The sequence below is a fragment of the Erythranthe guttata genome, chromosome 12 (genome assembly GCF_056151865.1).
Source record: "Erythranthe guttata isolate IM_541 chromosome 12, IM_541, whole genome shotgun sequence".
In the NCBI taxonomy this organism is placed as follows: domain Eukaryota; kingdom Viridiplantae; phylum Streptophyta; class Magnoliopsida; order Lamiales; family Phrymaceae; genus Erythranthe; species Erythranthe guttata.
Genome location: NC_142544.1, coordinates 17970805 through 17996447, shown reverse-complemented (window position 1 = coordinate 17996447; position 25643 = coordinate 17970805). Strand labels below are relative to the sequence as shown.

Sequence of the window (25643 nt, the reverse complement as noted above, 5' to 3'; positions counted from 1 at the left end):
ATTTAGCCTTAGTTCAGGGGATCTTTCGTAATTTACCCTATAAATAATAGTCTTGAGTTTGACATACGTACTATTTATAAACCACATTAAAAAATGCTGGTTTTCCATCCACATACGTAATAACCTTAACTAAAACCTTAGAATCGTATATTTCCACAATAATTAAAAATTAAAAAAAAAATTAAAAAAAAAATTAAGAAAAAATAAAAAAGGCCCCTGATTTCTTCATATATTTATTTTTCTCAACAGTTAAATACCACCACTGGTTGTTGACGTTGAAAGAATGAATGGAACATGCACGTGGCACAATTAATATATATGACATGCAAAATTAAAGCAAACATCAAACAACATATATTCAAAATCAGTAACAAAATTTAATCCTAGGCAGGATTTCATTTTCACTACAAAAATAGAACATTTGTCTGAAGTCTTACAGTTACAGGTGGAAAGATTAAATACACAGAAAACTACAGTTTAAACAAATAAGCATCACTTTTATTTATAGGTATGACCTGGTTTCATACCACCTTTTAATTTTGTATTATTATTTCAAACTTTCACGTACTTATCACACATAATAAATACTTCGACAATCGACTCCCGAATCGTACGACTTTGACTCGATTAATACCATATTTCCATCACTTATAGCTTCTCCCTATATATATATACTTCTTGCTTGCCCTTTTCCCCCTCTTCTAATTTCTAAATCATTCTTTTTAATTTATAAAATAAAAAAATGTCGTCGGAGTTAGATAATTCGGTTGAAATCGGGCAAGAGCAAGTTTGTTACGTGCAATGTGGCTTCTGCAGTACCGTCTTACTTGTAATTAATTAATTCTTTTTTTTCGATTTATTATTCGATTAGTTTTAGGGTTTGGGTTATTATGTATAATTAATTAATATGGTGTTTTAATTTATTAATTCTTGAATTTTTTTATTATTAGGTTAGTGTTCCATGCAGCAGCTTAACAATGGTGGTTACAGTTAGATGTGGGCACTGCACAAGCATCCTCTCGGTCAACATGGTCAAAGCTTGTTTTGTGCCACTTCATCTCTTTACTCCAATCAATAATCAGCACCAAGAATTAATGGTGCTTAATTATTTATTAATTAATTACCTGATTATTAATATTTGCAATATCGATCTACTAATTAAATTAATTAATTGGTTGATTTATATTCTAATTAGCATTTTGTTGTAATTAGGTACAGCCAAAGTGGGAAGTTTGTTCTGAAGAAGTTGCTGCTAATGACAAGAAATTAGCTGCAAATAATAATAATACATGTTCCCCTTCACTGTGTTTCTCATCAGACGAAGACGACGACGACGAAGATTCTATAAACCATTTTAACGGAGTTATCCATAAACGTAAAAAAAAAAACACTCGTTTTTTTCGCATAAAAATAGTGGTTTGTTTTACATTTTTCTGATTATTAATTAATATAATTCGCCGTATCTTGTTTCAGCCCCGGAGAAGAAACAACGAGCTCCTTCTGCATACAATCACTTCATCAAGTAATTAGTACTATTCGAGTAATTAATTTACTTATATATATATATATATATATATATATATATATATATATATATATATATATATATATATATAATAATTAAATTTCGAAATTTCAGGGAAGAAATCAAGAGGCTGAAGATTGAGTATCCCAACATGACTCACAAGCAAGCTTTCGGCGCTGCTGCTAAAAACGTAAGTCTTCGAAAGTAAATCGAACAAACCGATCGGATATTAACTTTTTTTCTTTTTTTTTTGCATGTTAAGTGGGCACACTGCCCTCAAAGTGTAAATAAAGGTGGTGAAGTACTCCATGGCTGCGACGAACGAGACAACGACAAGATGGCTATTAATTACTCGGATGTCGTCGATAATGAGGTATTTAATTAATAATCGTTGCTTATGATCCGAGGATTCTTGTTTGTTTTGTCGCAAGTTCTTGTCGTAAAAATTAATCGAAACTTTTATTATTAAAAATAATTAGTAAATAAATATATAGTTAGATTGACAAAGTATAATGAAATACATGTTATTTTCATGACATTGAATTAAACTTTGGATACCATACTATATTTGGTAATAGAAAAAAAAAATTCAACCACCAGTAGTCAAAATTTATATAAAAAAAAAAAAGTCAATATTTATATTTAGGTTTAATTAATTGTGCTGCAATGGGAACTGCAGGTACACTGCTTTGGCAATGGTTTCCATGAAACAAAAGCGCTGATGCAATCTATTTGCACCAAAACACGTTTTTACTGAACAAAGTCAATTTCTCAAGACTATTATTGTAGAACATATATTAATTAGTTTAATTAATTAATTATAATTGGAAGTTGTTTTTATTGTTTCTGTTTATTAAAGAAAACGTACGTCATGTTTTCAGATCACTTCTACTTTATTTTTGTATTATTTGTTTAATTATATGAAAAAAATAAAAAATAAATGAATGCATAACATGGAATAAAATAAGACTAGTCAAAGAAAATAATGTATTTTCATTAATTAATTAATCGGGAATATATTATGGAAGATAGAGAATAGTAAATGTTGTTAATTAGTTGCACAAATAATTGATGCGATTGTAACCCACTCGCCGCCGGGATGCCGCCAGAAGTAGTTGCGCAACCGCCTAACTTTATCTACGTCATTTTATAATAATAATATTGTTGTTGTTATATACAGAATTATTAATGGGCTATATACATACAATATGATATAATGGTGACCCAAATGATAAATCCAAGAGTTCATTGATTTATGGAACCATAGCCATCTTATGCACCGCTTCCAACAGCTTTTAGGTGCATTATTTTTGTTGTATTTGAGAATTTATTTCGATTTTAAATTATTTGTCAATTTAGAATTCTATATTTTAATTTTTCTCTTACTATTTTTAATTTATTAATAGGAACTTGTTGAAAGAATTAATGAAATAAATTTTCTTATCATTTTACTAGATTTTTCTTAGATTTCATGCACATATAAAATGACAAATAACGTGAAAAGATAAATAAGATGAGAAAGAAGAGAGTACCAAAATTGGGGTTCTGCAAATATAGCAGAAAATTGATTAATTAGTGTTGGGAGTAAAAGTTGGAATGGAACGTCCAATTTCCGTCGGTTTCAATCCGAAAACTTCTGATTTTGATGTTTATCATTTTTGAAAGTTTAGAATATTACGTGATATTTGAAAATAGGTGTCTACAAACTAAAGAAAACGTGTGTTTGGTGCAGTTAGAATCATTATAGTTATATTTAAAATATTAAAATTTATCATATTAGTAGTTTTAGTTTTATGATTTTATGAAAGTGGTTGTTCTTACTTTTTAAAGTTTCCAAAACTTTTATAAATGTTTAAACTCATGTAATTCGAGATTTCCATAGCTTTTGAAATGTGAATGAATTTATAGATTCTAAATATATTTAGAAATATACAGAAAAGGTTAATTTTTGCATCCGATTTTCACCCTTTAATTAGTATATAATTATATATATAATTGCTTGCCTCCAAATCTTATTTCCACGCCTGCCTCAAATAGATTAAAACTTAATTCAAATGATTTAAGTTTGAATTAGACACAAAGAAATAGCACTAATCACGCCATACTACAAATATATATATCTTAATTCTTAAATAATAATTGATATTATTTATATTTTTCTAAAGAAAATTAATTTAAATAAGTACGGGTAAGCATCATTCACTTTCGTCATTACCATATAAATCGTCGGTGTACGTACTATAACACCACACGAATAAAACGTTACTAAATATGTCATAATTATACCATCAATCAATTTAAATAAAGTAATATTTCACTATTAAATATATAAATATTCAACGTTGATTAAAATTTAGTAACATCGTAAATTAGAGAGCATGACAAAATATTTAAAACCCAATACGTGTTCACTTTTCGTAATGCATCAACAAACATTGGCGATGACTCCTCACTTTTCTTCATTTATTTATTTTTTTTTAAATAGTTTTAATAGGAGAAAATTTATTCAATTGAATAATGTATTTTTAGATTAGTGTGGAACCTTTGGTTTCCCACCTTCCCCACGCAGACGCGGGTAAATAATGGTGTAGTTTATTGACAATTATTATCACCATTTAATAATATATGTTATACAATAAATCCACCTTTATTTTGGATTAAAAAAATAATAGTAAATTACAATCAACTCCCTGAAGTAAAGTGTAAATACAAAAAAATCCTTCATTTTGAGAAATTACATCTACTCCCCTTAAGTTTGTAAATGTCTTACACCCGCTCATACAAAGAGTGCAAAGAGTGTTAATGTAACAAAATCTACGAAATGCAGGAGATGTATGGAATTATGAAAAATTAAGGAGTTTTTTCATAAATAAATTTTATTTAATAAATAAATAACTCTACCTTTTATTATTGCTCAATTCATTAATGAAATATGGTTATAAGCTAAGCATGCTATGGCCTAGATGTGGGTGGGTGTTTGACCACACTCTTTGGTTATTTTATTTAAAAGAATCACAAATTTAAAATTGGTGCCCTAAATTTACAAATTGTTGTATCAATTTGACAAGATACCTTATTTTTTTCGTCCTTGGCAAGAAACCCGTCCTAGCTAGAACGACTAGTCAATGTTTAATTTTGACTTTTACCTGCCGAAATTTACGGGTCGGACAGAAAATCGGGTATGAATGTGAAAGTGGGCCGGGTATGATTTTTGGGCCCACGTACTGCCAAAGCAAGTGAGTTTCTTTCTGGCTTCTGCACTTAATTCTTTCCTTGACATAGTACTTTTCCCAACAGCCCAACACCAAACACCTTTAAAATCCTATGACCAAATTGCCCTTGCAAAATATATTTTTAGTGTAAATTACAAAAAAAACACTCATTGTTCCATAATTGCCTCCACCCCTGTAATTGATAGATTTCTTACGTTAACACATTTTTGTAGGAGATGAATGTAAGTAATTTACAAACTGCAAGGGGCTGTTTGTAATTTCTCAGGACGGTTATTGTAACATGAATATAATAGACTAATGTTGTGTTTGGTTATCTTTCTATAATTTGGAATTAACTATTTCGAAACGATTTCATTTATTTTAAAATGTGAATAATTAATTCCAGATACATTCCAAAAGAAATGGAATTTTTTTGTTCTAAAATCGACTTCTTTCCGGATAAAAAAGGCCGAAATCATAAACTTTATTTATCTTATTCATTTAAGTGCTGACACTACAAGTGTAATTTCGAAAGAGAATGAAACTTCTGAAATAACTTGTTGTCTATAATTAAAATCGAGTAGTACTTAAATCAAAATCCAATTCCGATCAATAAATATTTCCGAAAAATCAGAAATCTAAATTTTCAAGATTCGCAATAAAAAATAATCGATATTTAATCCGATACTTTCGGATTGAAATCGACGAAATTATCGAACTCCATTCAATTTTCTTATCCTTGTGCGAAATTATTATGATTCTCTTAATTAATGATAAAAAAAAAAAAAAAAAAAAATCTACACACAAGGGCATTAAAGTACAATCACACACCATCCACATAAAATAAAAGAAAATGAAAGTTATTATCGGTGGGAGAAAAAACAAGAAAAAAGCTGGAGAAAAAATGGAAAGTTGGATGGCGAGAGAATCATGAATGAGTGTATTCAATATTGAACAGAGGAGCGTGTTTCCAGAAATCTGCCCTGTCCCTTCTCTCTCTCTCTCTTCTTTCTCTCTCTCTCTTATTTCTTTTCTAGGAGTGTGTACAATTACCATGTGGGCCACACTGGGACTCTCTTTCTTTCTCTCTTTGCAAACGTTTTCTTCTTCGTCTCGTCTGTTTTGATTCCCTTTTGCTCTGTTTTGTGTGCTTTTAATTTTTTTTTTCTTGTTGTAACAAACGCCCCCCCACCCCCCACTCCCCACCCCCATCATCATCTATCCATCTTCCAACCAAACCCCTGACTATTATTTATTATTTTATTATTGCTCTGACCGATCCAGTTGATCTGTATCTGCCTCTCATATCGGCATTTTGAAGACGACCCAGAAAAAAAAAAGTTTTTTTTTTTAATTCCTTTTATTATACGATCAAGATTGAATTTTTATTCTCTTTCTCTCTCTACTTCTCTCTCTAGGGTGGTGTAATCTGATTTTCGTCGATGACCCTTTTAAGGTATGATGATGATGATGATTAGTGAAGTTTGTGTTTTTGGCAAAATTTCTTTTTGTGGATTTTGTAGTTTTGACTGATTGGATTGTGAAGAGGCAGGATCAAATAAGGATTTACTTTATTGGATTTGACAAGTGGTTTTTACCTATTTTCTGAGGTTAGTTCTGAATCTTATGAATCTGATTTTATTCTGATTTTTCAATTTCTGGGATCATGCTATTTTCTTTTGATTATAATCATAAATCATAAATCCGTGACTGTGAGTGATCAATCTTTCTTTGATTTATTTTTGTTATGTTTTCGTCTACTTTCGTTTATTTCGTTCTTGTATGATTTGTGTCCGAATCAAACTTCTTGTTGGTTTTTGTGGTTTGGATGTTACCGGCACACGTTCGTTAAAAAAACGGAATCTTGAAAACAGATGAAGTACGGTTGAATTAGCATTTTCAGTCCTTTCGATCGTGTTCTTGCGCGACTATACTGTTTAATAGCATTTAGTTGTACTCGAATCGGGATCGGTGGCAAATAAGTCGCTGCATTTTTGTCGTTACTGTTTATGTGCCTAAGGATTTTGTTAAACAAGTGTCGGTTTCCCGTACGAGGTTCAAAAATGTGTAATAAAAGGATAACGTGTAGTGATTACTAACTGGCACGTGTGAAGTATTTTGCTTAAACGCGTATATTTGACTCTGCAATCATTCGAATCGGTAGGTGTAATTATTTTTGATTCTCAATGATTCTACGGAGTTACTAAACAAAGATGATAACGGCATAAAGAGCATTAGGTTGTTAGAAGAACTAAGAAACGAAATACAATGTTATAGAAGAAGCGAAGCAAATAACACAACGGAAAAAGAAAAAAAAAATAACGAAAGTGTGGAAACACGAGGTATTTGCCTAAAGTCCCGAAAAGACGAGATATATGATCCACTCGTCTTTTTCTTCACGAAAATATAAATTCGTTTTCTGGTGAATTCTTGTTTATAACTGTGTGTCTCCTTTTTCAGAAGTGCGTCGGGTTTATATTGTGTGGCCGAAATGTTCAGAGGTAATAACAGCAATACAGCAGCTCCGTCTTATCTCAACAATCACTTCCAATATCCTCCAAACGTGTCGAATCAGCAGCAGTTATGCGGGAACTGTGAGTTTTCTTGTGATATATTTATCGTTTAATTGAAGAGATCATAATTAAGTACTTCCGTTTAGTTATGTTTTGGCATTTCTAATGCTGTTCTTTGATGTGTTTTATGTTCCGTCTTTGGTGCAGTACCTGTAGAATTTCATGCCGATCCTGTAAATTATATCGGAAATAATCACGGGACTCCAATCCTCCTGCCAAACGAAGCTATTCCGAGAAAGCAAAAGCTTCAATTCTCCCTAAATAATAATAATAAAGCTTTTCACGAAGAACACGACAGAAAAGCCAGCATCCACAACCTGAATCACGTGTCCACTGGTTTAAGGCTCTCGTGCGACGATGAAGAGCGAAATTCCTCTATTACATCTGCAAGTGGAAGCCTTACCTCTTCGGTTCTTTCCTCTCTGACCAATGACATCAAAAGAGAACTCGATCAACAAAATCAAGAACTCGACCACTTCATTAGAATTCAGGTATCGAACCCACTTTTTTTTTTTGAATTATACTGAAAATCCGAAAAAAAAAATTGAATCTTTGCTAAATTTACTGACAAATTAATCACAGGAAGAAGACATGGTGAAAGGGGTGAGAGACATAAGGCAGAAACACATCACTTCTTTCCTCGCTTCTCTGCAGAAAGGGGTCGTCAAAAAGCTGCGCGAGAAAGATCTCGAACTAGAAACAATAACTCTTAAAAACAAAGAACTCGTCGAGAGCGTGAAACAAGTGACCAACGAAGCTCAAAACTGGTGCTACATGGCTAAGTACAACGAATCGGTTGTGAATGTTCTGAAAACCAATCTACAGCAAGCTGTGGAAGGTTGCAACAGGATAATAGAAGGACAAGGAGAGAATGAAGAAGCGGCCGACGATGCTAATTCTTACGTCGATCCGAACAATTACCTCAAATCCAGTTCGTTGAGGAAAAACGTGACGTGCAGATCATGCAAAGCGAAGGAGGTATCGATACTTTTAATGCCGTGTAGGCACCTCTGTTTGTGTAAGGAGTGTGAAGGTTTTGTCACTGTTTGTCCTGTCTGTCAGATGGTAACAACTGCTAGCCTTGAGGTGTATCTATCTTGAATAGAAAAAAATTAAGAATCAAAATTCACTTATATAAATTAAAAGATTATTCGCCTTTTTTTTTACTTTTTCCGCTCGAGATTTTTTTTTCTCCATATATTAAGGCCTCGTTTGGTTGGTTTTGGTCATATTAAGTCGTGATTAATTGAATAAACGGGTCTTATTTGATGTTTGGTTAGTCCAATAGTTTTTCAAGCTGAACCGACGATTATCGAAAATTTTGAGCTTTTATATGGTTAAGTACAATTTGCTACCTATTAATTTTTTTTATATCATATCATTCCCAAGAAACCATTATTTCCATTGACAGGACTACGGAAGCTTTTACGCCGAGTGAAATACATCGGATATATTTTTACTATTTATTCACACGAAACACGCACACACACATATTGGTGTGTAAGTGAACGCCAAAGATCACCCGTTGTAGATTTCACCTGGCATAGCATGAAATTGATGACGATCAACAGAATTATTACCTTCAAGGTTCTTAAACCATCACCGTTTATTCACACACACGTTACGAAAATATCCGACTATTATGTTTGAAACATAATAAGATGCACATTCCCTCCCATACAAAAGCTTACACCCCCCGGCACCCGTAACGCTTGTCTAAAACCTATCTCGTTCCTGTTTGATGAAATCCCTGCACTTCCTCCAAGTGGGCCCCACCACATCCTCCGGGGGGCTCCCACCCCCACTGTCGTACCGAAAGTGGTGCGTCGAGCCATCCGCCTCCACGTAAAGATTCTTCAACCCCGGAAAAATCCACCGAACCCCATCTTCCAGCTGAGCAAGGTTTTTCACCGCCCCACCTCCCCTCACATGAATCTTCAATTCTCCAAGACATTTCAGCTGCGGAAGCAAACGCTTCCTCAACTCGTGGGGGATAATTAAATCCGTTTCGTGCTCGCACCGAATCCAGAGTGTCCTGCAGTGATCGAACCTCGAGCACATCTGCTTCAACTTGTGAAACCAACGGCTGCAAATCTCGGGACCGTCCATGTGGATTATTGCGTCCATTTGAGGCGACGAGACCATCGATGGGAAGGTTATCATATGGCCGGAGTATTCGAATGCTCGTAAAGTTGGAGCTTCGATTTTGGCGGAAACTAGGTGTTTGCATTTGAACAGAACGAACATCCATAGATTTGGGGAATTCACCACTGCGTTTCTCAAACCGGAGCAGTGGCTGAGAATCATTATCTCGAGATTCGGATTGTGGAGCGTGGTTTTTTCGAGGATGTCGTCGGTTAGATTCGAGGCTCGTTGTAGCCATAGGAATTTCAGCTTCCGGCATGAAGAAATGTCGATTTTATCCGGATTGTGCCTCTTTCCACGAAAGAGGAACGATTCGATGTTTGGTGATTCGACTGTGATTTCTTCTAGAGGGGAGCATTTGAAAATCACGAGCATTTTTAGGTTATGGCAGGAGATTTGGATTCGTTCGAGGCCGCAGACGAGGGAGAGGTTGATTTTCTCGAGGAGGGGGCTGCCGGAGAGTATGCTTGCAAAAATTGAGTCGGTGACGTGGACGTTTATGAGATCTAGGTTTTTGAGGCGGGGGAGTTGGACGGCGGCGGCGGCGGCGGAGGTGAGGTCGCAGAAGACGAGCTCCAGGCATTGGATTGATTTGGCGGTGAAGACGGATTGGGGGAGCGTGTAGGGGACTCTGAATGGGTGGAAGAATTCGGCTATGGCGATTAGGTCTTTCATCTCGGCGACGATGCTCAGCTCCTTGACGTTTCTCTCCAGCGCGAAGGCGATCCAGCTGTGGAGGCGCGGGGCGACCTCGTCGACGAATCGCATCGAGATTTTGAATTTATCGACGGTGAGATCGTTGAAGAAGCGCCTCCTGAAATCTAGGGATTCGTCGACGAATCGGATGAAATTCTGGCGGCTGCGGTACCACTGGAGGAGCGGCGGCGGACGGCCGTGGAAATCCCGCTCGTCGAAGGTGAAGGAAGGGCAGGCGCACCACATGAAGCGCCACCGCCGCGAGAGGAACGCCGTCCTCCTTGCGTCGGTGAAGGGGAGGAACGAGACGATGTGCTGGCAGAGAATGTCTGGGAGCGCCGACAGCCTGTCTTCTCCGGCGGCGGGATTGGTGGTGCCATCTTCATCTTCGTCGATGTCTTCACCGGAGGTTTCTGCATCGGGATAGTGCAATTTTCCGATGGGTGAAGTGTGGTTCAAGTAGAAATTGGGCAGATCCTCCAGCAAGTATGCATCGACAACAAAATCTATAGATTTCTCCATAATTTTGTTTTTTCACATACTTGAATAGAAGGATTCAAAATTGAAAAAAAAAATATTGATTTTTTTTTTTTGGTTTATTCTTTGATGTGGGTGGTCAAAAAGGTATTCCATTGAAGGAGGGAAATCAGCTTAAATTGGTGGTCTGGATACAAACTAATTTTCCCTCGCATTTTTCACATCCTTCCATTTTTTTTAATTAATTAATTCTTGTATGCCTTAATTGTGATTACGTAATAATTAAAAAAATTACATTTTAAAAATTCGAACAATCATGCATAAATAACCACCGGTTTGCTATATGGGCTCATATTATTGTTGGGTTATTAAAAGAATAGTATTGAGCCCGGCGGCCTGCATGCAAATTGCTACATTTGGTCCATTAAAAAATCCAGTTGGTTGATAAGAAACGTAACAGAGTTATGTAATTAATTAAAGAAATTAATGAAATTAAAGTAACTCCACAAATTCATTAATTACCACAAATTAAATTAACTTGTATAAATCAATAATTAATCACTTAATTAACAATTGAAGAAATATTCACTGTAGCTTATCTTATTGCCAAAATGGGAGCTTCATTACACAAAATTAGTTTTCTAGTATTGGCTTTGTTTGTAGCCTTTATTGCAATTTTGGTACAAACTGGACACTCAACAACCCCCAAGCCACAATCACAAGCCAACAAAGCTCCGCCGCCCGCCAAAGGGAAAGCGGCTGTGCCACCTACAGCCACCCATCGGAAACAGCCACCTGCAGCCACCCATCCTAAGGTGGTTGCCAACAAGCCATCCACATCACCACCTGCAGCCTCCAATCTTAAGGCGGCTGCCAAGCCAGCACCATCGCCACCCGCAGCCAGCCATCTTAAGCCCGCTGCCAAGCCAACACCGACACCTCATAAGCCAGCTGATGCCAAGCCATCACCATCGCCACCCGCAGCCAGCCATTTTAAAGCGGCTGCCAAGCCAACACCGCCACCATCACATAAGGCGGCTGATGCCAAGCCGTCACCATCACCACCTGCAGCCAGCCATCTTAAGCCGGCTGCCAAGCCAACACCGCAAGCCACCGTCCACGCCAAGGCTGCAAAAGCTCCTACAGCCACGAAAACGAAACCAGCAACCAAGGCAGCACCACCGCTACAACATCCGAAACTGATAGCGAAGAAGCCGGCACCACCACTAGCCAACAAGCAGAAGGCGGCTGCAAAGTCAGCAACACCGCCGGTTGCCGACACGGCTCCCAAACACACGGCTTCTCCGGCCATCCATTCAAAGGGATCAGATCGAAAAGCCGACGAACAACACTAATGCCAAACATGTACATGCATAACTGAAACACGTACGTACGGCAGATAATTTTTTATGCATGGCATGTAATTATGTAATTCAGGGAGGATGATCTACGTACTGCATGTTAAATAATAATTTTAGTTTGCGATTAATAAAACATGATCCTCTTGTCAATTAGCTGTTAGAAAATGTTATATAAACTTTGAACATCATAAAAATTAAACACTGATATAATCAGTGGCGGAGGGTGGGCTAAAATTTTACGGGTGTTCGCACGTAGAGCTCCTGAATTTTTTCAAGAGTTTTTTTCGAAAATATACAGCAAACTAAATAGAAATATGTATATTTTAATTAAATTATATAAATTAAATTATATATTGTCCAAAATATAATTATTGGAACTTTTTAAACTACATTACAAATCTCTTGGGTGTGATAATTAAATTGGATTATGATTAAAAATAGTGTATAAAAGGGTTAACTAAACATAATTAGCATTAAAATATTGCATAAAAAAAGGATAAATGGCAAATAAGCCCATGACAAGGACACTTAATTAAAAGAGGGACATCCAACTTTTTTGTCTTTCAAATAAATCCAGCTCATTCGAACTTATTTGCAAATAAGGAAAATCCCTTTATATATAGCAAAATTACCCCCAATTCATTGAAACTCAATTCAACTTCAATTTCATGATTTACACCCCAATTTAGCCCAATTTCATCAATTAACCAATTTTAACCATAATTTCAATTTTGACCCGCCACCACCGGAGACCTCCGGTCGCCGGCGTTGACTTTTTTTTTTTTAACTTTTTTTCCCCTGAATTTTTTTTTCCGACCGTTCAACTGCCGTTGACCGCGGTCTGAGACAGTAATTTAGTAGTTAAGTTAGTTATATTAATTAAAATATTTTTTTTCTAAGAAAAAAAAAAAAAAAAAAGTCAACGCCGGAAACCGGCGGTCTCCGACGGTCAACACCGGAATCTGGCCGGAAAAAAAACATTTCAGAAAAAAAAATTGTTCTGAAAAAAAAAATTGGGGGTTAATGTGATATATTTGTTTAAATTCAGGTCAATGTGTAATATTAAGGAAGTTAGAGCATAATGGGTGGAATTGATAATAATTATATTATAGAGGGTATTTTGGACTAAAGACATGGAATGAGTTTAATTGAGAGACTTTTTTTTTTTTTTGACAAAAATGCATTTAAGTTCCATGTGGTGGCCTTTTTGTCATTCGCCAAAAAAAATCAGGGTGGACTTTAGCTCACCCACAACTCCACATAGCTCCGCCGCCACTGGATATAATGTATGTGATTGCGTTTAATTTAAATAGATTAAATAATTCAAATCCCCTGATATATAATTATAAAGTGTAAAACACAATTTGCATTCTTGATGATCAAGATTGATAAATTAAATGTAATTCGAAAATTTAAATAATATTTCAAAGGAAATAATATAATGATAGCTAAAGCAAAACTATACTCCGTTCCATGAAAGCTTTATACAAACAAAATCACAAAATCGTGTAAATACAATACAATCACAGAATAAATAATGAGACGAAAATATTTTTTGCTTTTGTCCGTAAATATTATGAATGAATGAATGGTTGCTGAGCAGTTATGACAACCACGACAAATAAATATTATTACACACAACCAAATCAGTACTGTGTAAAATCTGTTGCTTTGGGCTTAAAAGGAAACTATTCTTCTTGTGTGAACAGTGAATTTATATATTATTTTTTTCAAAAAAAAAAACAGTGAATATTATTAATGAAGCTGTTGTCGATCGTCAGCTAAAGGTTCAGAATCACAATTTGAATATATGCTGCATTAAATAATTTTTAGCTGCATGCATGTATTATTCAATTAATTTAACTTATATATAGGTGCTTTGGGTTTTATCTATTCTACACCCGGTGAAGGTTACACCGGGTGATTTTTTACCGTTGATCTACACATACTAATGTGGGTGTGTGTGCGTGTTTATGTGTATATGAATGGTAAAGATGTACCCAATGTATTTCACCCGGTGTAGGATCTCAAAAGCCGGTGCTTTGGACAAAAAACAATTAATACGATGATCGATTGCATATTGTCTTTCATACATTAATTATTATCGAATTTTAGCGTAGTTTGGTTGTGTGAATTTCATTTATCGATCGAGAAACTTTCTTTTTTGGTATTTTTTCATATACACGTAACCTCATATTCTAGCACACACACATATATATATATATATATATATATATATATATATATATATATATATATATATATATATATATATATATATATATATATATATATATATATATATATATATGATCAAAAAATCATGTGTGATAAATGTATCAATCTAGGGATAATTAGTCTTGATTTTGGTGGACATTTTGATTCCGACGTGGCCGTGCCTGCCATGCCTATATAAAGCAGGTTAGACACACTGGTTTTGCACCCCATATAAATATGGTGGGCCCTATTTTTTATTGGAAATTTTTAGGGGTACTACGGTAATTTACTGTTATATAGTAAAAAAATATTTTTTCGGAAAAAAAAAAAACAAATAAAAAAATCCCTCGAATCGAAAAGCTGATTTCGTGAAAAAATGCACCTTAAGTAGGTCGGTGTAAGACGAAAGCAAACGTCTGAGGAATTTTAGTATTACGGATAGGTGGAGGTGTTTTTCATAACTTAACCTAAGTTTAGAGATTTTTTCGTAATTTAACCTCTAATATTTTGTCTTTTCCTCCAAACAAGGATAATTAAAGACTAAACTCGGACCAATTCATTTGTTTGTTGGTGATCATGAAATAACAACTATAAAATTAGATCGTATATATATATTAGTAGCAACACAAAATTGAATTTATTTGTAGTACTTGTGATGATAAAATCACTCAATACGATGAAAGAAGGCAATTAATTGTTTAATGGTTTTGGAAAGTGGTTTAGTAACTGGTATTGCTGTCTTAATTAGCAGAATTAACGAACAAAACAAACTAATTATGGTGAATGCAGCACAATAAAATTAATGTGTGATGACAAAAAAAGTTAACAAGAAAAGTTCACGAGTGAAGTACATATATACAACAAGTTCACGAGCATTATAATTGTCTACAGACGGCTTAACTAAAATCCTTGCACAAAACTTTTTTCTTCAAAATTAAAAAAATCTCTTCCTTTTTTATATTTAGGCATGTGGTCCAAATTATTAAACCGTCGGGCCTCCTTTGTCGTGTGTATTAACCATTATTAATTAAATAATTTGACTTTGTTTAATGTTTGGTATCTCTATAATTATATATAACTTATGGGGTCGACTCGCAAATATAATTGGATTTTTATTAATTTTTTTAATCTGATTTTAGTTAATCTTATCTTGACAACCAAACAAGGCCCACGCTAAATGGGATATTATGACTTATGAGTATCGGAGTAGGTTTTTTTGTTTCTTTGGTGAAAGTAAATATAACGATTAACTTTTATGTCCTCAACTATTGGAGGACAAAATTTTGCCTAGTGAAAAATTGAAACACTTCAATTATAAATGTGAACATTTTTTTTTTTGAGAAATAAATTATTGTTAGTTGCGTAGTTACAAATTCGTAGGTATGTTCGTACATTTTGCAGACGTGTATATAAAAGGATTTAAGGAAGAAAAAACATCATATATATAACATGCATGTGAATTAACAAACAAACATACACCAAGAAATTAAAATAAACAAAAACTAATTTGCATATATGAAAGAAGATCGAGTATATATTATTATCGAATTCGACTGAAATACTGTCACAAAATAAATTGAGTTAAATATATATATAATCTAAAAACTTGATTTTTATTTTATTTTCAATTTATAACAAATAAAAGCAAGTTGTTATATATAAGATGTTAGGGCATAGCTTTCAGATAATTCCTGCTGGTTAAGAAGACAAAAGTACAGAAACTGAAGTCCGTGAAGAATTTGATTGCATGTGAATATAACTTGTGGACTAGACCCACTCATGTGTCTTTCTTTGGCTTTATGCATCATCAAATAATTATTAACCATAATATATTAATATACCTAGTTGACATGTAATTTTGTATTTTTCTTAATATAGAAATATATGATGCGAATTAGTAGTAATTAATCCCATGATTAGAAGCCCTAGTTCTTTGGTTTATGTAGGTTACAATTAAGTGACACCATTAAGACACTCATTAAATATCAATTAATTAATTAATTAGGGCGTTTAAGAGTTAAAGACAACCATTAAATTTAAATGTCAATTATTTATTTGCATGGACAAGTGAACCAGTTACCAGCTACAAAACAAAAGAAAATTCAAATGCCAGAACTGAACCACTTATTTTAATTTTAACCAATAAAAACCAAATTTCACAAAAAAGGAATGCCCGGCATTTAATGCAAAAATATAGTAATAAATTCTTTTTTATTCCTCTTTTGTTTGAATTAAAAAAAAAAAAAGAAGAAGCAATATTTGCTAATGTCCACAACAGTTTGCCACGTGGCACTAGCCTTCTTCGCTATATAAACCAATCAGCGCCCATCATCTCCTCTGTTTATACCCCTGCTAATAACACTTTCTAAAACATTCACCACCTCCCTCCGCCGCCGCCGCCGCCACTAACAGAAAATGGGTTGCCTTGGTAATTTCAAGAACCTCACATTTACGATTATGGTTGTGCTTCTTGTTTTATGGTTTTCCGACATGGAAACATGCAATGCAAGAAAAACAGGAGGCAGACATTACAGACAAAGTAGCCGAAGCGTGGGGGTTTCCCTGTCCAAGAATACAAGGAGAAATCACCACCACAGCAACGGCGGCGGCAAGTCAAAACAGAAAGCTCCATCTCCAAAATCGCCGCCGCCCGCCGCCGCCGGACCTGTAGAAACTCCGCCGCCTGACAAAAGCGAAGAGAATGCACCTGATCCCACTGTGTTTGATGTCCTCGATTTCGGTGCCCGAGGTGATGGAACCACAGATGACACTCAGGTAAATTTATATTTAAATTTAAATAATAAATATAAATATAAATTATTATTAATTATCTTTAATTGTTTTCAAAGAATTAAATTATTCCATGAAAATTCTAAATTAGTTTTATAAGCATTTATTGCTAATTCCTTTTTTTAGAACTTGTGACCTCTCCTTTCTTTTTATTACTCCTACAACTTAAAAAAGTTTATATGGACACCTAAATTAAAGTAGAAGCAGTGCAACTTTAAATTAATTTCGAATTTCGTAATATAGCGAATGTGTCGTCGTAACATTGTTTCGTGGTCACATGAACCAACTACAAACGGGAAAAAAGTTCGATCAATATATCCATAAGTTTACGATTTTATGAATAAAGTTAGGTACTTGTGACGCATTTTCCATCTGTACATTCATTGCTTTAAATTCAAGAGAAATTAATTGTAACAAAATTTCAAATTGTTGCGATTTCTTTTTTAACAGGCATTCCGAGCTGCGTGGGCAGCTGCGTGCAAAATCGAAGCCTCGATCGTCAATGTACCGGCAGAATACGTATTCCTTGTCGGACCCATTTCGTTTTCTGGTCCTTACTGTCAATACAACATTGTTTTCCAGGTAAAAATATTTATTAATTATTACACGTGACAGGAAAATTAGTTCGATTGTATTCCTTACGTATTTTTTTTTTAATCTTTTTCCAGTTAGATGGTACAATTGTTGCCCCGACAAGCCCGAGCCAATGGGGCTCGGGGATTCTGCAATGGCTCGAATTCACAAAGCTAGTTGGCCTTACAATTAAGGGAAGTGGCACAATTGACGGAAACGGAGCCGCTTGGTGGCAAAGTTCGAATGACGATAACGACCCTCTCGATGACCAATCTAAACTCATTGCCCCGTTAAATGACACAACGGAACAAAACCCTCGAATTCACGTAATATAAAATTCGAACCTCCACGTTTAATTAGCTTCATCATTTGTCTTTATATTTGTTCAAACTAAATAAAATAAAATTATATGTCCTAATTTGCAGGAAGACAGCTGGTTTGGTTCGAAATTGCCAAGCATAAAACCAACTGTAAGGATCACAAACTTATTTCTCTTTTTTTTTTTTTTTTGAAATGTTTGTTTAGTTAATTAATTAAAAAAAACGCACCAAAAACAGGCGCTTCGATTCTATGGAAGTTACAACGTGACGGTCACAGGCATCACAATACAAAACAGCCCACAATGCCACCTCAAATTCGACAACTGCGTCGGAGTTTCGGTTTACAATTTCACAGTCTCGTCGCCCGGTGACAGCCCCAACACCGACGGAATACATCTTCAGAACTCCAAAGACGTGCTTATTCGCAGTTCAGATCTTGCTTGCGGTAATAATTACTACCTCTTCTTTTTTTTTTTAAAATAAAATAGTTATCTAGCTAGTTTTAATAAATCGAATAATTCTCCACCCCACGAGTTGGTTACGTTCCACAAAAAAATTATATATTCGGACAAAATTCATCTTATCCCACACTGGCAGATCGACACTTTTCGACCAATCAACAGCTGAGCAAAAACCTCTGTTCTCCACGAGATTTTTGGCCCCAGTTTACATAGAAATGTCATTGTCTCTCCATGGTAAAAAAAAATTTAAAAAATAAAAAAATAAAATAAAAATAAATAGAACATGCCCTCCAGCCCCACAAAAAATAAATGAACTATATAGTATGTCTATTTTATATGTTTTCTAACAGCAAAATAAAAAAAATTGTGTTACAGGGGATGATTGTGTATCAATACAAACAGGATGTACAAACATATACATACACGACGTAAACTGCGGGCCTGGGCATGGAATCAGCATCGGAAGTCTAGGGAAAGACAACACCAAGGCTTGCGTATCGAACATTACCGTACGAGACGTTTTCATGCAAAACACCATGAATGGTGTTCGAATCAAAACATGGCAGGTAAATATATATTAATTCGTATACACTTCGGCAAATAAATAAATAAATTATAACGCGAATATAATACTATAATTTTTTTTGTGTATAGGGGGGATTAGGGTCCGTCCAAGGGGTGCAATTTTCGAACATTCAAGTATCGGAAGTGCAAATTCCGATAGTTATCGATCAATACTATTGCGACAAGGGTAAATGCCGGAATCAGACATCCGCGGTTTCACTTTCGGGGATTAACTACGAAAACATACGGGGAACGTATACAGTGAAGCCGGTGCATTTCGCGTGCAGTGACAACATGCCGTGTACGGATGTGACACTTGCGAACATACAATTGGATCCACTAGAGGAAGGGTATCATATGTATGATCCTTTTTGTTGGCAGACTTTCGGCCAGCTGTATACTCCTACGGTTCCTCCGGTGCAGTGCCTGCAGATCGGAAAGCCCTCCCGGAACAAAATACAGGGAGACAATGATTCTTGCTAAAAGAAAAAAAAAATAAAAAAAATACATCTTACTATATTATAGGGGATTAGCATATATATTATTACAATATTGTTGTGGTGTATACCTTTTTTTTTTTTTTTTTTAAATATTGGTGGTCGGCGTGATTAGCAGGCTGGCCCGGCCCGTTTTGCTTGCATATTATAGTTGGTATATTTTTATGGAACTTATTAAGAATTAAATTTGTGTAGAATTCAGCCTTTCAAGAAACAATGGGCTTTGGCAGTTCAAATGAAATAGATAAAAGTTCAATTCAATGAGCCCATACGAGTTTAGGCCCAAATCAACAGAATATAACTATTTGGGTAAATAACACTTAAACCCCTGTTATTTGACCTTTGTGCACATAACTCCCGTTTACTTTTAATATAAGCACATAACCCCCGCATTAGGTAAATGCTATTTACCCGAACTATTTTAAACTCGAAAAGAATTTTCTTCGCGATCAAGTTTCGATCAATTAAATCTTTAGAGGACGAATGAAAATTCAAAAGTCAAAACTTAGTCGAACGAAATTCAAGTGCTTGAATTTTAAAAAAAAATACTAACAATCTAAAACTCATTTTAAATTTATTTTATTCTTCAATGAAACAACATCTAACCAACTCTCCTTAGAATCTCGCACCTTCCCTTACTTCCCTAATTTGTAATAAAATTTTAATTCTGAAAAAAAAAAAAAAAGCATCTTGACTGGGTTTGGGAGAATTAAATGACGTTATTAGCTTTAGAAAATAGAATATTTAAAAGAAAAAAAGAAGGTAATGTTCTATTCTTCTTCAATATTAGTGGTTTAAATGTATCATCACAATCACAAACCATTACTTTGAAAGTCATATTAATTATAAATGGCTTCAAAAGTCACACTATTTCATTCTTCTAGTATCTTTTTTATTTTTTAAATTTTATTTCTATTAAAGATCTGTGAAAAATAACAGTTTCACCAAAAAAAAAAATATATTATATTTCATAAATAATAAATAAAACATACAATCATTTTTGACAAAATCCAAAATTATCTTACTTTGAGAGTTAAAAAAAAAGCCCTTACAAAAAACCACAATCAGTTTCTAAAAGGCTTTCTTTGTCCCATGCTAAATTAAAAAAAAAATAACTACATCAATAATTTTTTTTAATTAATATATACATAAATACATTTCCACTAATGACGAATTAGCAAGAATCCATGATCCAGTCTTACAGAATTGTACAGACAACTTAGGGAGTATAATTACAAATTTAATAATCGCAAAATCTAAAATGACGTGGCAGCATCTCCTTTACTGGTCAGCATAAACCAACGGCATCCAACGGTGTACAATTCCCCAAAACAGTGTCATTCCTTGAGTGGCAACGCCGTTATTTTGAAGAACCACCATGGGCAATATAAGCATTTCACTTAAAATAGCCGGTGTGCATTTTTTTTTTACTATAAATAACCACTGGCTGACAAATCTCGATACTCCTCCCCAAAAAAAGAGCTGTTAATAATCTCTCGCGTTATTCTCAAGCGGCTCCATATTTCTCTCTGCGCACACTCTCTATCCACCTTTTCGCCAGATCTACCGTTTTCGGGTATGTTAATTTCTTAACAACGATTAGATTCATTGGTTTCAGATCTGATTGTATGTAAATTCACGCTTCGATTTCTTTTTCTGATTGTGTTTTTTTCTGATTTCGTTGATGTTTTGTTTTGTTTGATTTGAGGTATCCGGTGAGTATGTTCTTATTGCGTCACATTTTTTAAATTTTTTTTGAATTTACCGAATTTTGGGTAATGTTTGATCTGATCTGGACGTTTTGGTAACGATCTGAGATGTGAAAGTTATAATAATTCTGGAAAATGTTTTGGATCGGAAGATTTTGAATTTAAGCAGTGTTTTTGAATATTAGTTTGGTCATATGATCCATATAGATCCATTTAATCCAGTGAAACTTCTTACTAACTATTGAATTCCAGCAATTCTAGCTGTGATTTCAGAATCTTCTGTATGTTTGAATGTCAGATTATTGTTTCCCAGGCGTGGATCATGTTCATATGCGTATCGTATCAACTGATTTGTGCATTTCAGAATCAAATGTGACTGTTAATAAATGTGTTCCGTGCATTTACATATGTGTTGGTATGTTTCGTGGTTCATTTTACAATAGCATGCTGTAGAAAGAGTTTTTCAATACATTGTATTTACATTGACCGAAATTTTGTTTGAAGGTAGGTGTCTTACTTTTCCGAATCGGGATATTATTGACGATATTTGTTTGGGAGATTGTTATTTCCCATGTATAACGTATGTATCATGCTCCTATGTATATGGTATCAGTTGATTTGTGCATTTTGGATCAAGTTTGACTATTAGTAAACTTGTTCCATGCATTTTCGTGTGGATTTATCTTGTCGTGCATTGTACAGAAGCTCGTGGACTGTAGAAAGAGTGATTCAATACATTGTATGTATGTATAAATTTATCCATGGACTGTAGAAAGAGTGATAAAAGTTAACTGCGTTATACATCTATTCTTCTTTCATCCTTCTTTGATAAATTACTTGTTGGCTTAAACTGATAGATATGATGGTCATGGTGTATGCACTTTGTTTAGCTTTACATTTAAGAACTCTTCTCTGTATATAATTATTTGAAATTATTTCATGCAGGGATCTAAAGTACTAAATAGAAATGGGGCTGACATTCACAAAGCTTTTTAGCCGGCTATTCGCCAAGAAGGAAATGCGCATTCTGATGGTTGGTCTCGATGCGGCTGGTAAGACCACCATCCTCTACAAGCTCAAGCTTGGAGAAATCGTCACCACTATTCCTACCATCGGTACGTGCATTTGTTTCTAGAACTTCATATTCTGTGGAATACATCTGAAACTCGTACATTGAATTTAAGTTGAACCGCTTTGTGAATTAACAATTGTTTGTTTGCAGGTTTCAATGTGGAGACTGTCGAATACAAGAACATTAGCTTCACCGTTTGGGATGTCGGGGGTCAGGACAAGGTATGTGCTTCTTTTTATTGTTTTACTTAAATAAAAAGGATTTTTCCGTTTAACCACTTTGGTGAGTTAAATATTGTAAGATGGTAGCAAGATTTCAGTTTTTGGAGAGACCCGTTTCATGCATGTGATTTCCTATTAAGTTACCTCCCTTGTTCTTATACAGATCCGTCCATTGTGGAGGCACTACTTCCAAAACACCCAGGGTCTCATATTCGTGGTGGATAGCAACGATAGGGATCGTGTTGTTGAGGCAAGGGATGAATTGCACAGGATGTTGAATGAGGTGATAACCCTTTGTTGTTAATTGATTTATGTTACATTTTGGGATTGAATGTCATGCCATCACTCGCTATAAAAAAATATCAGAAACTATGAATTTAATTAGATGGTTAGGCGAAATTAAGGGAAAGTTTGTTACTTGAAGGGGAGGTTAGATAAATGAGCTGTGTCTTCATAATTTCTCCATGATACTCCTTTGACAATAGTTAGCTATTGGCTCCATGTAATGTCTGCATGTACGTGAGTTGGTTAAGAGTAATTAAACTACACTATACACTGCATCACATTTAATTGTGTCTGGAAAGTTCGTGATTTCATTTTCTAATTTTATGCACCATGGAAAATCATGAACTATCATTACCAGTGTGTATCCAACAAGTTCACTGGCACAAATAGCACCCACTCCATCTTCTGATTTTATGCACCGTCTTAGTTTTTGCTGTTATTTGTTTTCTATAACGTGAATATGCAATGATTGAGTAATGTTTGCCCTCGTTATATTGGGTTAAAGAGATTCTTCTGCTCACCATTTATTTTATATTTTTGGCTGGTGGTCTTACAGGACGAGCTGAGAGATGCAGTTTTGCTCGTGTTTGCTAACAAACAAGATCTTCCCAATGCAATGAATGCTGCTGAAATTACTGACAAGCTTGGTCTGCACTCACTCAGGCAGCGTCACTGGTAAACATTCTTAAATTTATTTATTTATTTTGGTGTGAAAAGTCAGTACTTCCACATGCTTGAATGTTATGTTTAACTTCAACATATTTGCTTCCAGGTACATCCAGAGCACCTGTGCCACCTCCGGTGAGGGGCTATACGAGGGGCTGGATTGGCTATCTAACAATATTGCTAACAAGGTAAGTTTACTTTAGATAAAATTCTACACACAGGACGTGTCTTCAACTCGGATTTCATTGTTAAAAGTATTTAACAAATTTCCCACTTGATTATTACAGGCGTAAGTTCTTGTGGAGTTGTTTCGAAGATTCTGGGGTGCAGCTTGGTTTTTATCTAGTCTTATATACTAGTCTGTGTGACTATGTTTTCTTTTTTTAATTTTTTGATGAAGTGTTTTTTTTTTTGTTTAGGACCTTTCGAATGGCTTTGTAAAACACACTGGTTTGTTTCATATATTTGCAAAACACTTTGCTAGTTTTTTGTTTATGTAATGCCTATATATCCATTCATGTAACAACACTAGCTTCATTTTAATCTTGTTCCCGTTTTATCCCTTCTTTCGAAATTCTCTACCATTAGGCTATGTGATTGCTGTTTGGCTGCGTTTTATCGGTTTATTGCACTCGGTTCCCTGTGTTATGCTAGAAAACTACCTCATGTTATTTTATTCGCAAAATTAAATTAAATCATAGAGGGTTACTGCAGATAAAGTGACATGGGGTATTTTTTTAGCACTTCGATGTAACATGGTGCTACTAATTGCAATAAACTCTATGTATGAGGTTGTGTGACCCCCTTTTTGCTAGGTACACATAATTAATAACTTCTTTCATAATCATTTATTTTATTTTATTATTATTAATCATCATTTCAAGAAAACAATCTAAATTCATTAAACTATAAATACAAGAATCTTATAAATAGGCGGTCCAAAAAAAAATAAAAATAAAGCACTAAATTTAGGACCTAAAAAGTATATTCTGTTAGAGTGTGTATGTAGCAGGGATAGGAATTTGACAGGTTTAAATTGAAAAGCCAAAGGGGGGACCAATTTATAATTTTGATATATATATATATATATATGAATCCCCAAAGTTAAGGTCCCTTTAGATGGGGATCGGATTCCAAAACCCCACTCCCCTTTTCTCCAATTCATGTAAAAACAATTCTTCAATTATTTTGTTTCTTTTTGGATATATTTGCCATTTCACTTGTTTTGATTGCAATATATCCATGCCCATCCAAACACGCCCTATACTTATCAACAAGGTAATAATTTACTCTTGTGTTTGTCCTACCTATGGTGTAAACGAGTTCAGTCGGCTGAATTTCACGAGTTTGAACTTCTTATAAATTAATTTTGAGATTACGATTTTAAATCGAGTAAAGTGCAAATACGTCTACTACGTTTTATAATATAACACACTCAGATCATTTTTCACCTCTCGAATGTGAGTTTTTTTTTATATACGAAAAACACTTTACGTAAGGGTATTTTTGTCTTTTATTTCAAAGGAGATTTTTTTAACACATTCCGATCATAGTCTTATACAAGGATGTATTTGCACTTTACTCCTTTTAAATTGTTTAATGGTGCATTTGGATGGAGGGATTTGGGGGAGGGATTTCAAATCCATAATAACAAATCCCTCGGACTTGTTTGGATTGAAGGATTTGGAGATGGATTTCAAATCCCCACCCCTCATTTTTAGTTGATTTTGGAGCAATAGTGATGGATTTCAAATGACTCCAAAATTGGAGTCATTTCAAATCCATTCCCCAAATCAAATCCCTCTCCAAATCCCTCCATCCAAATGGACCATAAAAGTTCTAGCTTTTGAGTTTTATTTATTTATTAGTTTCTTATAATTTTTTGATAAGTATAATAATAATATTGTTCAATTTTTTTAAACGTATATGTATTATATATGTTTCAATATAAGATATATCAATACTTCTAAATTTAATAGATAACAAAATTGGTGTTTCAACGGCCTTATATGCGTAGATAAGATTAGATAACTTATTGAAATTAATTTAAGATAATCTTTGAATGTTCTATGGTCTCCTCTCGTCAGTGATCAATCACTTCTTGTCTACACGTGTTATTACTATTATTCTTTGAAAAACTGGTTTGCATTTAATATTTTTGGTTTTTTGTTTTTTTTTTTTAAATAGAGGATGTTTACTGATTCCCCAATTTTCCCTTAATGCCTCGAAAATTTATTTGAACGCAGATGGTAAGTACCCTTGAATGTGCTATTCCCTCT

At 34.4% G+C, this 25643-nt stretch overlaps 5 protein-coding genes across 9 annotated transcripts; 4 read left to right on the top strand and 1 right to left on the bottom strand.

Annotated features, from left to right (window-relative positions):
- Positions 1 to 684: 684 nt before the first annotated feature.
- INO (Plant-specific transcription factor YABBY family protein) lies at positions 685 to 2407 on the top strand. 2 transcript variants are annotated; one of them, XM_088826514.1, is made up of 7 exons: positions 685 to 829; positions 951 to 1097; positions 1219 to 1375; positions 1474 to 1522; positions 1640 to 1715; positions 1788 to 1898; positions 2205 to 2407. In XM_088826514.1, the coding sequence occupies exons 1-7, from the start codon at positions 743 to 745 to the stop codon at positions 2280 to 2282; spliced, it is 705 nt and encodes a 234-aa protein (XP_088682640.1). In that variant the 5' UTR covers positions 685 to 742; the 3' UTR covers positions 2283 to 2407. The 2 variants fall into 2 exon arrangements, with proteins under 2 accessions (XP_088682640.1, XP_012848044.2); XM_012992590.2 differs by having other exon boundaries at positions 1213 to 1375.
- Positions 2408 to 5578: 3171 nt separating this feature from the next.
- LOC105967970 (BOI-related E3 ubiquitin-protein ligase 1) lies at positions 5579 to 8475 on the top strand. 3 transcript variants are annotated; one of them, XM_088826203.1, is made up of 5 exons: positions 5579 to 6193; positions 6284 to 6347; positions 7198 to 7331; positions 7458 to 7801; positions 7893 to 8475. In XM_088826203.1, the coding sequence occupies exons 3-5, from the start codon at positions 7229 to 7231 to the stop codon at positions 8409 to 8411; spliced, it is 966 nt and encodes a 321-aa protein (XP_088682329.1). In that variant the 5' UTR covers positions 5579 to 6193; positions 6284 to 6347; positions 7198 to 7228; the 3' UTR covers positions 8412 to 8475. The 3 variants fall into 3 exon arrangements, with proteins under 3 accessions (XP_088682329.1, XP_088682330.1, XP_088682331.1); XM_088826205.1 differs by having other exon boundaries at positions 5608 to 6193; positions 6290 to 6347; XM_088826204.1 differs by having other exon boundaries at positions 5606 to 6347.
- A 123-nt stretch (positions 8476 to 8598) lies between these two features.
- On the bottom strand, positions 8599 to 10771 carry LOC148766646 (F-box protein At3g59000-like). Its single transcript, XM_088826202.1, has one exon. It carries the CDS (start codon positions 10671 to 10673, stop codon positions 9027 to 9029), a length of 1647 nt encoding a protein of 548 aa, XP_088682328.1. The 5' UTR covers positions 10674 to 10771; the 3' UTR covers positions 8599 to 9026.
- A 5702-nt stretch (positions 10772 to 16473) lies between these two features.
- Positions 16474 to 19608, top strand: LOC105968147 (polygalacturonase At1g48100). Its single transcript, XM_012992768.2, has 7 exons — positions 16474 to 16981; positions 17447 to 17578; positions 17665 to 17895; positions 17995 to 18039; positions 18127 to 18334; positions 18726 to 18916; positions 19005 to 19608. Exons 1-7 carry the CDS (start codon positions 16622 to 16624, stop codon positions 19395 to 19397), a joined length of 1560 nt encoding a protein of 519 aa, XP_012848222.2. The 5' UTR covers positions 16474 to 16621; the 3' UTR covers positions 19398 to 19608.
- Positions 19609 to 20778: 1170 nt separating this feature from the next.
- On the top strand, positions 20779 to 23923 carry LOC105968104 (ADP-ribosylation factor 2). Of its 2 annotated transcripts, XM_012992719.2 has the most exons (7): positions 20779 to 20987; positions 22066 to 22235; positions 22343 to 22413; positions 22577 to 22696; positions 23255 to 23373; positions 23471 to 23552; positions 23652 to 23923. In XM_012992719.2, the coding sequence occupies exons 2-7, from the start codon at positions 22088 to 22090 to the stop codon at positions 23655 to 23657; spliced, it is 546 nt and encodes a 181-aa protein (XP_012848173.1). In that variant the 5' UTR covers positions 20779 to 20987; positions 22066 to 22087; the 3' UTR covers positions 23658 to 23923. The 2 variants fall into 2 exon arrangements, with proteins under 2 accessions (XP_012848173.1, XP_088683264.1); XM_088827138.1 differs by lacking the exons at positions 23471 to 23552; positions 23652 to 23923 and having other exon boundaries at positions 20847 to 20987; positions 23255 to 23377.
- The last annotated feature ends 1720 nt before the right edge of the window (positions 23924 to 25643 follow it).